At 40.8% G+C, this 14,475-nt stretch overlaps 1 protein-coding gene across 1 annotated transcript; it reads right to left on the bottom strand.

The window, feature by feature from the left end:
- Positions 1-506: 506 nt before the first annotated feature.
- On the bottom strand, positions 507-1,801 carry LOC5568224 (RWD domain-containing protein 4). The gene is made up of 3 exons (XM_001652106.2): positions 1,515-1,801; positions 1,341-1,450; positions 507-1,028 (listed from the first exon to the last, which is right to left on the bottom strand). Exons 1-3 carry the CDS (start codon positions 1,620-1,622, stop codon positions 629-631), a joined length of 618 nt encoding a protein of 205 aa, XP_001652156.1. The 5' UTR covers positions 1,623-1,801; the 3' UTR covers positions 507-628.
- Positions 1,802-14,475: the final 12,674 nt, after the last annotated feature.

Below are 14,475 nucleotides of genomic sequence, written 5' to 3' on the forward strand. Positions count from 1 at the left end.
AATATCTGTGCAACACTAGTTGAAGAGGTAAGAAAAAAATCTGCCATTTTCTGAAGTTTTTGTACTAAAACGCTACGAAAAATATGTATATCCTCACGACATGTTCAAAAAAGTTGTGCCTTTTGGTGTGCAAAGCATTTTGTTGGAAGACTGCATCAAAAAATTCTCAATAGTTTACGAACTGTTGCTATATTGAGTTAAAATCAAGCTGAAAAATTGGAAGAGTACTCCAAATTTTGAACTAATCTTACAAATCCCAAATAGAATGTTGCTAAAATGGACCTATACTTTCAGCATCTGCTGCTTACATTCGATTACCTAAAAAATGCTACACTATGTCCTGTAACAAATCCAACTCTTATCGTTTGGTTCCTGTAAGGTTTATTTTTTGTTTTCTTGGCCCCTGTTTGGTCTCTTTCCAGGCCAAAGGTCTTAAAGTTCCTAATTTGAAGACACTCATTCGATACCAGTCCTGGGATTAGTAAAGGTAGACTTCCCGATACAGATTAACGCTCTTTTTGTTTGCAATAGCAACATGCTTTTATTTCATTGCGTGTCAACACACACAAACTTCCAACGCCAAATGTCCCGTTGAGCTTTGACCTAGTCCTAATCCACAAATATCACGTTACTCCGCTTTGCCACCGGTCTGTGACAGGTGCTTGATGATGTCCACCCAATCCCAGCCTCTGGGGCGATTTCCTTTGTTGTCTACACGATCCCACTGCTTGCGCTTCTGTGCCTTAGTCAAATGTTCCTTCTTCTGGGCGCCGCCACCTGCTCCTGCCCCACTACCCTTAGTCCCCCGTTCGTCTCCGTCATCCTCCTCGGAGCTACGCTGTTCATCTTCCTGATGGTTTGTCCCTATCACCTGCTGATCGGTTCCACCGGTTAAACTCTCGTCCGACAGCAATTCCTCAACTTTATCCTTAAGGCACTCGAATAGCGTGTAAGTCATTCCGCAACCTAACCACTGCTCTCCTTCCTCCTTCAGTATCGATATTATTTTGTCTTTTAGGGCACGAGACCTGAGGAAAGGTATTCAAAATTAAGTATATAGTAGGCATAACTATTTAACATAATTACTAGAGTGTACCAAAATTTAACTTTGTCAGAAAACTTGGGGGATCAACCTCCAAACGTTAGCTAACACTGAGCTAACAATTTCGTACGAATTCCATAAGAAAACGATTCTGACTTGATTTTTTTGACTAGTTCTTGTTTATGCCGTGGAGTTTGCCTAATACAAGAGTATGACTATGACATCCTTAGCTACCATTTGGAGGTTGAGCCTCCAAGTTTTATCACAAAATAAAATTTTGGGGCGCCCTAATACTTACAGATTTCTATTGTAAAATGTGTCCATGTTGATCGTCGGAAGTTCGTTGGGATAGTTCTCTTGCCAGCATATTTCCAACAGGAATGATTTATTTCCATCCTCTTCGCCATACTGAAAGAAATACTCTCATTTATTAATACATAAATCCCACTTTAGTCGTCGTTTCACTGAATACCTTATATTGATAGGTTTCCCCGTTCACTTGTTTGAAACAGTTGTCGCCCTCGTAGATGGAAGCCAGCGCCTCGCGCTCATCGGTTTGCATTTCTTTAGTTTCTGACATTGTGATTAATTATTTTAACAGATCGTTTACACTACGTACATTACACTTCAGTTGGCTACGGTTTAAGAGAAGAAAACTTTAGCTTTCCAAAGATTTTCTGCAAAAATTGCGGCGATGGCAGTACGAGTACGATGTTACAAAACAAACGCATATGTTTACTACGCGCACGATACTTGACAGAAGTCGATGTCAAAATGGGCAGCATAAAATTGACAGCACTTGCAGCATAAATACAGAGTCGAACTCAAGAGAACGGTCAAGAAATTGTCATCCGCTCAAGTGTCACAATGGTCTTATCCACTGGTGTACTAAACTGACTCGGTCGAAGAATTTTGACACAAGAGCGGGTCCAGATCACGTGGGGATCATACGGGAGCGTGCCCCGCTCAAGTGTCACAATTCTCAGACCGAGTGAATTTAGTACACCGGTGGATTGGACCATTCTCAGATCGAATGAATTTAGTACACCGATGGATTGGACCATGATTCCACCAACAGACGTTGAAGTCCGATTGTAAAACTGTGTAAGACAATTAATGGTCATTTTAAATGGCAACACAAGTAGCAACATCATGGTGGCGCTGTCATTTGCTCCCAAAACGACAATTCGTCCGCTGGGGTGTGCTGCTGTCATGATTATGGTTTCCGAGAGCAATATCAAACCCTTTCATGGTTTCAAAACATTCGGAACAAAATATTTATTTTCACCGCCTAAGTGAAGTAATGTATGAAATTGTATGAGATACAATAGTAAAGAATTCATTTACCCAATGGTAATTTTAGAGGCAGCGGAGAATGTCCCGAAACGTGTTTTATTCTAGCGCAAAAATCGCTCAGGCGAATATTTCAATGAAACTAACCTCACATATCTTGGGTTTCCAACCTCAAACTAGTGATCCTACCGGCCGGATCTCAATTTTTATTCAAATAGTAGAATAATATAAAAAACAAACTGTAGAGAATAGAAGATTATGGGTAATAAAAAACGTAAAAAGTTATATAATGTTCTGATCGTGTATAAGCATGCTATAGTAGGTATATTAGAATAAGCGTGTAAAAATTGACACAAAAACATGTCAAATCCACGATCTTCAGTTTTGAAACGAATTTGCGCGAAAGCGGGTGTGCGTTCTTATACGCTCCGTGTCTTTCGGAGCGCAATTTACGACAATGTCGCAGTCGGTGGGGACTCAACGTTCCCTTATCGGTTCGGTTAACTAAAGTTTTGGTTGTGAAGTGCTTTTGGTTTATATTTAAGATGTTCGGCCACGAAAATTTTGGTTTGTTGATGATTTCGCATAACCTGGAAGCAACCAGGGTCTGGTGCTGATTGTTGGGTGCGGTTAGGTAAGCGGCGACCTTTTTATAATTTGCAATTATTGTTCGATACCAGGCCCCTGACAACCATATATCGATACACTGTGTTCTTCGTGGCCAGGATGTCCCGGGCGATAAGTGAATATCGCCCACTGTCACTTGTAAGAACTGTGAAAACAAAGACCATTGTTTTGTTTAATTGTTTGTTATGGTTTGATTATCAGTTTTTGATATTGTTAAATCAGCTAATAATGTGCCAAAAAGTTGAAGCACATGCAATATTTCGATAGTTTTGGAAGGAGAGAAAACATTGAAAGGCATCCTGCAAGCCTCCAAGCAAGCAATCAGTTATTTTATTGCGACATTTGCTCGATTACGGATCATAAACATTAAACAAAACTTCGCATCCTGATTGCACTCTCGATTCAATTTACCCGAAAATGGGTAAACAAATGGAGATGTTGACTACGCTAGAAGTCATCCCGTGCCATGGGCCTGTTCGATACAAAATAGCTCTTAGCAAGTTGATCTTGTTGTTGTGTTGTTTTTGGACTGATTTAACTGTAATTATGGAAAGGAGTAAAGGGTAGTGACGTTATTTTGGTGAGAAGAAAAATGGAGGAAAATTGTGTGCATGCAGAGTTCTGACACAGCATTCATCGGCAAAAAAAAAAAAAAATCGGCTCTCCCTCACATCGGTTTGGTGCTTCGCAGTTTTTGATACACACTTTTACATACACCGGTTCAGTGGGTGATGGATTGTACTCACACACACACTTTTACATACACACATACATGATATACCGATCTGTTTACATGGTTTACATAAATTTTACGCCGGATTGTTGAGTGTACGGCTGTTGTGCTGCTAGTGCTTATTTCTGGCAATTCTACAAATGAAATGAACTCGTGATGTTTAATGATGTTGATACTGTTGATATGTAAACCACTTTGAACGATGCTTTACCTTTTATCAATGTGTAATTGATGTCTCCGAAGCTAGACTATTGCTAACAGAACAGTGAACAGAACAAGTTGATGCTGGGTTGATAAAAATCGGATGCAGGAGTAAATTACCTGGTGTTCCGTGTTGATGTTGTATCGTCACGTGTTGGTACTAGATGCACTCAATGTGTATTTGTTTATCATAGGGTAAACGCTCCCACAGCAGAGACCTTCAATAGGGGAGGTAGTGTGTTTCGACATGTTCGCACTTATTAATGAATATGTGATATCATTCCATGATGTACGATGCGAAAATAATACAACCAATCATAATATCCATCAAAATTTTTTTTTTTTTTTTATCTAGTTCGTTTATTTGAGGCTCAAATGCGTTTAACGCTTTACGGAGCCGAAATTCATTTTTTGTATTTTTATTACATACAATTAATTGGCTTTTTCAACATTAATATGGGATGGAGCCAGGGTACTCGTGGCAGCTCGAGGTTAGTGGTCACAATTTTTGAAGGAAGGACTTGGTAGGGATTGGAATCAGGGTTCTCAGCAGCTCATCCGGGAGGTATAACGTGGCATCTTGATTCTCGTTTCATGGCGTTGGTAGCGATTTCTTGCCGGTATTCGACTGCCGGATGGCCAGGATCCTCAATCCAACACAAAGTGGACAAAACACAAAAAAAAAAAAACTGGGGAAGAGAACACAAGAGAATTAAACTTTTATACAAGACGAGCGAAGAAAATCGTAAATTGCGACCATATAAATAAGATCGCGGGTGCCCAACACATCTCTAACTGGAACATAGGGTTGTCTACCTCGGGCCGCAAGGGTATCCAAAAGTTGCGCTCTGGAGGCGTCCATATCCGGGCACTGCCAAACTACGTGATCGATGTCATCATAACCGGAACCACACCTATTACAAATATTGCTCAGCGCGAGGTTAATCCTGTGGAGATGTGCATCTAGCGAGTAATGGTTGGACATAAGTCTTGACATCACGCGAATGAAATCTCGACTTATGTCCAAACCTTTCCACCAGGCTCGCAAGGAAACTCTAGGAATTATGGAATGTAACCACCGTCCCAGTTGGCCATTTAGCCAATCGCTTTGCCAACCGCGAAGAGAACTTTGACGTACTAAATGAAAAAATTCATCGTGTGAAATTCGTCTATCATAAATCTCACCTTCCTCAGCGCCCACCTTTGCGAGAGAGTCCGCCTTCTCATTGCCATAAATTAGGCAATGTGAGGGGACCCATACAAAGGTAATCTTGTATGATCTTTCGACCAGAGCACACATCTGCTCTCTAATTTTTGTAAGAAAGTAAGATGCATGCTTTACGGGTTTCATCGATCGGAGTGCCTCGATTGAACTGAGACTATCCGAAAAGATGAAGAAGTGGTCTGCGGGCATGTTTGAGATCATCCCCAAAGCGAAGTTGATTGCTGCCAGCTCAGCAACATAAACCGTGCAAGGTTCCTGAAGTTTTCGGAAGGCGGAAGAATTTTCATTGAAGACACCGAAACCAGTGGATCCATTTATACGAGACCCGTCAGTGAAATATCTCCTGTAGGAATCAACATTCTGGAACTTTGCGTTGAAAATACGTGGAATAGTTATACATCGAAGTTGATCTGGAATTCCATGAATAGCTTGTTTCATGGACAGATCATATTCAACAGAGGAACTGTCATTGGCGAAGCGTACACGTGGAGGGTTATAACATGGAAGGCTAATGTCAGATGACATGTAGTAGAGATAAACTCTCATGAATTTTGACTGAGTGTTCAGTTTGAGCAATTCTTCGAAGTTTTCGATGACGAGTGTGTTGCTCACTCCACACTTAATAAGTATTCTTAGCGAGAGCTCCCAGAATCGGTTCTGTAGCGGTAAAACCCCTGCCAGAACCTCTAGGCTCGCATTATGTGTTGAGTGCATACACCCTAAGGCGATACGCAAACAACGATATTGAATTCGTTCCAATTTAATCAAGTGGCAGTTTGCTGCTGAGAGAAAACAGAAAGAGCCATACTCTAGAACAGAGAGAATGGTTGTTTTATAAAGTTTTATGAGGTCTTCCGGGTGAGCACCCCACCATGTTCCGGTAATTGTTCGTAGAAAATTGATCCTTTGTTGACATTTTTCCGTTAAATACCTAATATGAGTTCGCCAAGTGCCTTTTGAATCAAACCAGACCCCAAGGTATTTTGAAGTCAAAGACTGGTCGATGTCTGATCCCAAAAGCTTAAGCTTTAGTTGGGCAGGGTTCCGCTTCCTTGAAAATACGACCAGTTGAGTTTTTTGCGGAGCAAACTCGATCCCTAAATTTCTAGCCCAAGTGGATAGATTATCAAGGGAATTTTGCAATGGTCTTTGCAAGATTTCCGCTCGTGGGCCCTTCATAGAAACCACAGCATCATCTGCAAGTTGTCTTAGCGTGCATGGTTCTTCCAAACAGTTGTCAATATCTTTAACATAAAAATTATAAAGCAAGGGACTCAGACATGAGCCTTGGGGAAGGCCCATATAGCTAATTCTGGAAGTTGTCAGTTGACCGAGAGTGAAGCTCATGTGTTTTTCTGACAACAGATTGTACAAGAAATTATTCAATATTCCAGGTAGTCCACTATTGTGCAAATTTTCTGACAATATTTCTATGGAAACTGAATCAAAAGCGCCCTTAATATCCAAGAAAACCGAAGCCAATTGCTCCTTGTCCGCAAAGGCTAGTTGAATATCTGATGAAAGCAACGCTAGACAATCGTTTGTTCCTTTGCCCTTGCGAAAGCCAAATTGTGTACTGGAAAGCATGTTGTTTGATTCGACCCAGTGGTCGAGTCGCGATAGGATCATTTTTTCGAACAATTTCCTTAAACATGATAACATAGCGATCGGGCGGTATGAATTATGATCAGACGCTGGTTTCCCAGGCTTTTGAATTGCTATTACTTTGACCTGTCTCCATTCCGGTGGAACAATGTTGTGCTCCATGAATGAGTTGAACAGGTCAAGTAACCGTCTTTTAGCGATATCGGGGAGATTTTTAAGAAGATTGAACTTAATCATATCGCGTCCCGGAGAGGAGTTGTTTGATGAAAGAAGAGCCATAGAAAATTCCAGCATAGTGAATGGTCTGTCCAAAGAATCGTCTCTTGGAGTTTCCCAAAAAGGCGGATGAGCTGGAACTGAGTCAGGACAGACCTTTTTTGCGAAGTTGAATATCCATCGGTTGGAGTATTCGTCACTCTCATTTGAGGATGAGCGGTTTCGCATGTTGCGAGCCACTCTCCAAAGCGTCGTCATTGAAGTTTCTCGTGAGAGGCCATCGATAAAACGTCGCCAATAGCTACGCTTCTTCGCTTTAATAAGATTCTTCAGTCTTTTTTCGAGCTTCGAGTACTCTAAATAAAGTTCTGAGGTACCATATCTACGAAAAGCTTTGAAGGCATTAGATTTTTCTCGATACAACTGAGTGCATTCATCATCCCAACCAGGCGTGCCTGGTCGTCTTTTGAAGGATGCACTTGGAACTCGTTGTTTTTGGGATTCTAATGCACTTTTATAAATCAATTCTGTTAGGAATCGATACTCATCCAACGGTGGGAGAGTGTTGAATGATTCGATACCGAAAGTTACCGCTGATGCAAATTTTTGCCAATCGATATTCCTAGTGAGGTCAAAAGGAACCTGAATTGACTGTTCTGACCTTTCAAGATTATTTCTGATAGAGGTTATTATGGGCAAGTGATCACTACCATGGGGGTCATCAATCACCTTCCACATGCAATCGAATGATAGTGAACTTGAACCCAAAGATAGGTCAATGCGGCTTTCTTTGCCGTCGGATGAAATACGTGTCGCTTCACCTGTGTTCAAAATGTTCAAGTTGAAATCGTCGCATAAGTCATAGAAAATAGCCGCTCTATAATCGTCATAAGATTCGCCCCATCCAGTACCATGTGAGTTCATATCACCCAGTATTAAAACTGGAGATGAGAGCATGGAGACTGCATTCCAAAGAAGACGGCGGTTTATTGAAACTCTTGGAGGAATGTAAACAGAAGCTACGCAAAGATCTTTACCCTTTACGTTTATTTGGCAAGCAACGATTTCTATGCCTGGATGAGTCGGGATGGGGATTCTGTAGAATGAATGGCACTTTTTGATCCCTAAAAGCACACCCCCGTAATTATCATCTCGATCCTGGCGTATAATGTTAAAATCGTAGAAGTTAAAATCATCTTCAGAAGAAAGCCATGTTTCACAGAGTGCAAATATATCACAATCGGAATTGTGAAGCAAAAACTTAAATGTGTCTAATTTAGGTTTTAGACTATGACAGTTCCACTGTAGCACAGTTATCATATCTTGTACCTCACTTGATGAATTAGCCATCGAAAGATATGATCGAAGCAAGGAGGGGCCACGAAATAGTTAATTCCCTGAGATACTCTTCTATTGCGGGGAGAAAAAGGTCGAGTATGCCTCTGAATGAGTCTGAAACTCCGAGAGCATTACATATGCGATCCACAAGGGCCGTAAAAGTTAACAGTCCTCGCTTAGCCCGGGGGGTTTTCGAGGAAGAGCGAGGGACTTCAGTAGCTTTTTTCTTGCTATCTTGTCTAGAGCTTCTTTTCGAAGTGTATTTAGTCGGTGGAGGCGGGGGCGGCAGATCTTTGCTGCAACACGGAACGGAAGCATCAAAGACCTGTTTCTTCGGGATTTTTAAATTTGCCCCACCTCCTTTGGGATTAGGCAAACTTCTGAGGGAAGATTTCAATACCTTACGGCGCAGTCCCGGAGAAGATGGAGACTTTCTTTTACCGGGTGCGTGTACCTCCGAAGAATCTCCCCCATCGGTTTCGTCGTCGTTCGCTTCATCGGAAGACAACTCTTGAAAAGAGTTACCAACTGGGATGGCTGATGAAGACTCTTCTGCGGATTTTTTTAAAGATTTTACCATTTCCGCATATGTCTTCTTGGAGCGCTTCACAATGGAGCGACTCTCATTTCGAATGCGCCTTTTGTATGCCGGGCACTTCTGCAAGTCATGAAGATCCTCACGACAGTAGCTGCATTTTACAGCTTCCTGTGTGCAAGCATCTTCCAAGTGAGCTTGGTTGCATTTGCCACAACGGGGCTTGTTGTCGCAAAAGCTAGCACTATGACCAAGCTGTTTGCAGTTGGTACAATTAAATACCTTCGGCACGTATAGGCGCACTGGGTAAAAAACACTATCGATGCAAACAAATTTCGGGAGAACGGAACCAGGAAAAGTTACACGAAACGAGGCTGACGGCGAAAACACTTTCTTATTTCCTTCCATGGAAACTGATTGCAATTGTTTACAATCCAGTATAGCCACATCAGGAATGGACCGGTTCTCAAAAATGCCTTTGCCAGTCTTAATGTCTTCACATGTCAGACTCGCGTCGATAATTTTCCCTTCCACCTCGACCTCTCTGGCGGGTATGTAGATAAAGTACTCCACAGTAAAAGCCTCATGCTGAGCAATCTCATTCGCTGCTTTGTAACTAGGTGCAGTTACACGCAGCTTGGATTGCTTCACTTGGTGAATAACGGTCCCAGGATATTTACGCGTCAGCTCTCTAGAGATCGAGAGCACATTCAAAATCTTATTTTTGCGCCGGAAATAGACAACCCAAGGCCCAGCCGAAGACGGTTGATAAAACCGCGTTCGAGCAACGAGATCTTTAGGAGGCGTATCGCCTCCATCCGATTCGTCCATGCGGAAAAGAATTCAACCGCAACCAAATAATAAAAAAAATAATAATAAAAATAAAACAAAAAAAATAATAATAAAAAAAAACAAAAAAAAATGCAGAAAAAAAAAATAACCTATCAGTGGACTATTTTGTACACACCTCCCCTAAATAGGCAAAATAAATTAACAAAAAAAAAATAAAAATCGAGAAAAAAACTTAACCAATCAGTGGGCTATTTTGTACCCAACTCCCCTATACGGCCGAAATTGCACCGGGAGAGAGACAGAGGAGAAACAACAAACAACCTTGAACTCAACACTGTTTGTTCGGAGATGCGAAAGCAATTCAATAGATGTGGAGTAGGTATACAAATTGATACTTATCCGTTCCCGTTCGATGACCGCTGCTGGTCTGCTACACTGATGTATGCGGGGAACCAATCACCGGGGGATGATGGTGATAATATTAATCAAATGGTGGCACGATACCAGTTGACCTTTGCCAATCTGATTCGCTTCCTTCACGGTGCGCGGTCTATAGCACTACAGAAGTAAACTGCACTGGTAAAAACCCACTCGGGCGGTGGGAGAAAAAACCAAAAAAAAAAAAAAAACTACCGACTGCCAAAGACTGAACTGTCTTGTTCAAGCGCACAGCAAGGAATGATCCATCAAAATTAATCATAAGCTGTTTAAAATAATAATTTGCTTGACAATTTTGCTTCTTTGCACTCATAGTGGTGCATCAGTAACCATTGTAGAGGATCCCATAAAATCAATGGATTGTGCCATACTTAAAACATACCTCTAGAACAGTGTGGGCACATATTTTCTTGCAGAAAAAATAGATGAATAGATGATAAGTGTAGATGTAGTGTAGTTGACGGATTTTATTGAGATTTCTTTAAAGGTTAAATATTTTCAAATTTTGATTGGATAGGAAGTTTGCATGATCTTTTTTATGTCGCAATAAATTATGGGATAAATGTTGCTTTGGGAACTCGTGTTGTTACTTTATGAATGTAAGCCTTAAATAAATGATCACAATAAACATCTTGAAACGTGTATAGAGTTCAGTATAGAACGATTGATATTAAACCCAGAGGCTCGGACACCGTACTTCTACGATAAGATATATTTTACATTTTTATTTAGTACATATTCGATGTTAGAAAGTGCTTTGAATTTAATCTTTTAGAAGTCTAGATCTAGGACACAAATAGTTTCAAATAGACCGGATTGTTGATTTAATATTGACTTTCAACAGAAATATGGCGATAAATTGAAATCGGATTTAGTCGAAAAAAAAAAACCAAAAATTTGAAATTAATTGGTCGATGGCTTTGAGATGCCATCGGACCTAGTCGGGTAAAGAGAAGTTTGAAATCCAACTTGGGAGTGAGTTGGTCGATGGATTTGAGGAGCCATCGGACCTAGTCGGGTCAAGAGAAATTTGAAATCCAACTTGGGAGTGAGTTGGTCGATGGATTTAAGGAGCCATCGGACCTAGTCGGGTCAAGAGAAATTTGAAATCCATCTTGGGAGTGAGTTGGTCGATGGATTTGAGGAGCCATCGAACCTAGTAGGGTCAAGAGAAATTTGAAATCCAACTTGGGAGTGAGTTGGTCGATGGATTTGAGGAGCCATCGGACCTAGTCGGGTCAAGAGAAATTTGAAATCCAACTTGGGAGTGAGTTGGTCGATGGATTTAAGGAGCCATCGGACCTAGTCGGGTCAAGAGAAATTTGAAATCCAACTTGGGAGTGAGTTGGTCGATGGATTTGAGGAGCCATCGGACCTAGTCGGGTCAAGAGAAATTTGAAATCCAACTTGGGAGTGAGTTGGTCGATGGATTTGAGGAGCCATCGGACCTAGTCGGGTCAAGAAAAATTTGAAATCCAACTTGGGAGTGAGTTGGTCGATGGATTTGAGGAGCCATCGGACCTAGTCGGGTCAAGAGAAATTTGAAATCCAACTTGGGAGTGAGTTGGTCGATGGATTTGAGGAGCCATCGGACCTAGTCGGGTCAAGAGAAATTTGAAATCCAACTTGGGAGTGAGTTGGTCGATGGATTTGAGGAGCCATCGGACCTAGTCGGGTCAAGAGAAATTTGAAATCCAACTTGGGAGTGAGTTGGTCGATGGATTTAAGGAGCCATCGGACCTAGTCGGGTCAAGAAAAATTTGAAATCCAACTTGGGAGTGAGTTGGTCGATGGATTTGAGATGCCATCGGACCTAGTCGGGTCAAGAGAAATTTGAAATCCAACTTGGGAGTGAGTTGGTCGATGGATTTGAGGAGCCATCGAACCTAGTAGGGTCAAGAGAAATTTGAAATCCAACTTGGGAGTGAGTTGGTCGATGGATTTGAGGAGCCATCGGACCTAGTCGGGTCAAGAGAAATTTGAAATCCTACTTGGGAGTGAGTTAGTCGATGGATTTGAGATGCCATCGGACCTAGTCGGGTCAAGAGAAATTTGAAATTCAATTTTGGAGTGAGTTTGTGCAATTTGGATTGTCTCCATGATGTTGTTGAATATCTTCTGATTTTGATGCTGATGGGATATTTGTGAGCCTGGTAAGCTCAATCCAAAACAGCTGAACCTAAATCAGGCAGAGCAGTTTGTGGTATGTTGGAATGTGTAATTTGGATTGTCTCCATGATGTTGTTGAATATCTTCCGATTTTGTTGCTGACGGGATATTTGTGAGCCTGGTAAGCTCAATCCAAAACAGCAGAACTGAAATCAGGCAGAGCAGTTTGTGGTATGTTAGAATGTGTAATTTGTATTGTCTCCATGATGTTGTTAAATGGTTTTTGATTTTGATGCTAATGGGATATTTGTGAGCCTGGTAAGCTCAATCCAAAAACAGCAGAACTGAAATCAGGCAGAGCATTTTGTGTTATGTTAGAATGTGTAATTTTGATTGTCTCCATGATGTTGTTGAATATCTTCTGATTTTGATGCTAACGGGATATTTGTGAGCCTGGTAAGCTCAATCCAAAACAGCAGAACTAAAATCAGGCAGAGCAGTTTGTGGTACATTAGAATATGTAATTTGGATTGTCTCGATGATGTTGTTGAATATCTTCTGATTTTGATGCTAATGGGATATTTGTGAGCCTGGTAAGCTCAATCCAAAACAGCAGAACTAAAATCAGGCAGAGCAGCTTGTGGTATGTTAGAATATGTAATTGGGATTGTCTCCATGATGTTGTTGAATATATTCTGATTTTGTTGCTAATGGGATATTTGTGAGCCTGGTAAGCTCAATCCAAAACAGCAGAACCAAAATCAGGCAGAGCAGTTTGTGGTATGTTAGAATGTGTAATTTGGATTGTCTCCATGATGTTGTTAAATGGTTTTTGATTTTGATGCTAATGGGATATTTGTGAGCCTGGTAAGCTCAATCCAAAACAGCAGAACTGAAATCAGGCAGAGCAGTTTGTGGTATGTTAGAATATGTAATTTGGATTGTCTCCATGATGTTGTTGAATATCTTCTGATTTTGATGCTAACGGGATATTTGTGAGCCTGGTAAGCTCAATCCAAAACAGCAGAACTAAAATCAGGCAGAGCAGTTTGTGGTATGTTAGAATATGTAATTTGGATTGTCTCCACGATGTTGTTGAATACCTTCTGATTTTGTTGCTAATGGGATATTTGTGAGCCTGGTAAGCTCAATCCAAAACAGCAGAACTAAAATCAGGCAGAGCAGTTTGTGGTATGTTAGAATATGTAATTTGGATTGTCTCCATGATGTTGTTGAATATCTTCTGATTTTGATGCTAACGGGATATTTGTGAGCTTGGTAAGCTCAATCCAAAACAGCAGAACTGAAATCAGGCAGAGCAGTTTGTGGTATGTTAGAATATGTAATTAGGATTGTCTCGATGATGTTGTTGAATATCTTCTGATTTTGATGCTAATGGGATATTTGTGAGCCTGGTAAGCTCAATCCAAAATAGCAGAACTAAAATCAGGCAGAGCAGCTTGTGGTATGTTAGAATATGTAATTGGGATTGTCTCCATGATGTTGTTGAATACCTTCTGATTTTGTTGCTAATGGGATATTTGTGAGCCTGGTAAGCTCAATCCAAAATAGCAGAACTGAAATCAGGCAGAGCAGTTTGTGGTATGTTAGAATATGTAATTGGGATTGTCTCCATGATGTTGTTGAATATCTTCTGATTTTGTTGCTAATGGGATATTTGTGAGCCTGGTAAGCTCAATCCAAAACAGCAGGACTGAAATCAGGCAGAGCAGTTTGTGGTATGTTAGAATGTGTAATTTGTATTGTCTCCATGATGTTGTTGAATACCTTCTGATTTTGTTGCTAATGGGATATTTGTGAGCCTGGTAAGCTCAATCCAAAACAGCAGAACTAAAATCAGGCAGAGCAGTTTGTGGTATGTTAGAATATGTAATTTGGATTGTCTCCATGATGTTGTTAAATGGTTTTTGATTTTGTTGCTAATGGGATATTTGTGAGCCTGGTAAGCTCAATCCAAAACAGCAGAACTGAAATCAGGCAGAGCAGTTTGTGGTATGTTAGAATATGTAATTTGGATTGTCTCCATGATGTTGTTGAATACCTTCTGATTTTGTTGCTAATGGGATATTTGTGAGCCTGGTAAGCTCAATCCAAAACAGCAGAACTGAAATCAGGCAGAGCAGTTTGTGGTATGTTAGAATATGTAATTTGGATTGTCTCCATGATGTTGTTGAATACCTTCTGATTTTGTTGCTAATGGGATATTTGTGAGCCTGGTAAGCTCAATCCAAAACAGCAGAACTAAAATCAGGCAGAGCAGTTTGTGGTATGTTAGAATATGTAATTGGGATTGTCTCCAT

The sequence above is a fragment of the Aedes aegypti genome, chromosome 2 (genome assembly GCF_002204515.2).
Source record: "Aedes aegypti strain LVP_AGWG chromosome 2, AaegL5.0 Primary Assembly, whole genome shotgun sequence".
NCBI lineage: Eukaryota > Metazoa > Arthropoda > Insecta > Diptera > Culicidae > Aedes > Aedes aegypti.

Bases quoted from the DNA above. Each gene is read 5' to 3' on its own strand.
- LOC5568224 (XM_001652106.2), bottom strand. From the start codon at position 1,622: ATGTCAGAAACTAAAGAAATGCAAACCGATGAGCGCGAGGCGCTGGCT. The intron at 1,451-1,514 runs GTATTCAGTGAA...TATTTCTTTCAG, and splicing joins GGGAAACCTATCAATATAAG to TATGGCGAAGAGGATGGAAA. The intron at 1,029-1,340 runs GTAAGTATTAGG...ACCTTTCCTCAG, and splicing joins ACATTTTACAATAGAAATCT to GTCTCGTGCCCTAAAAGACA.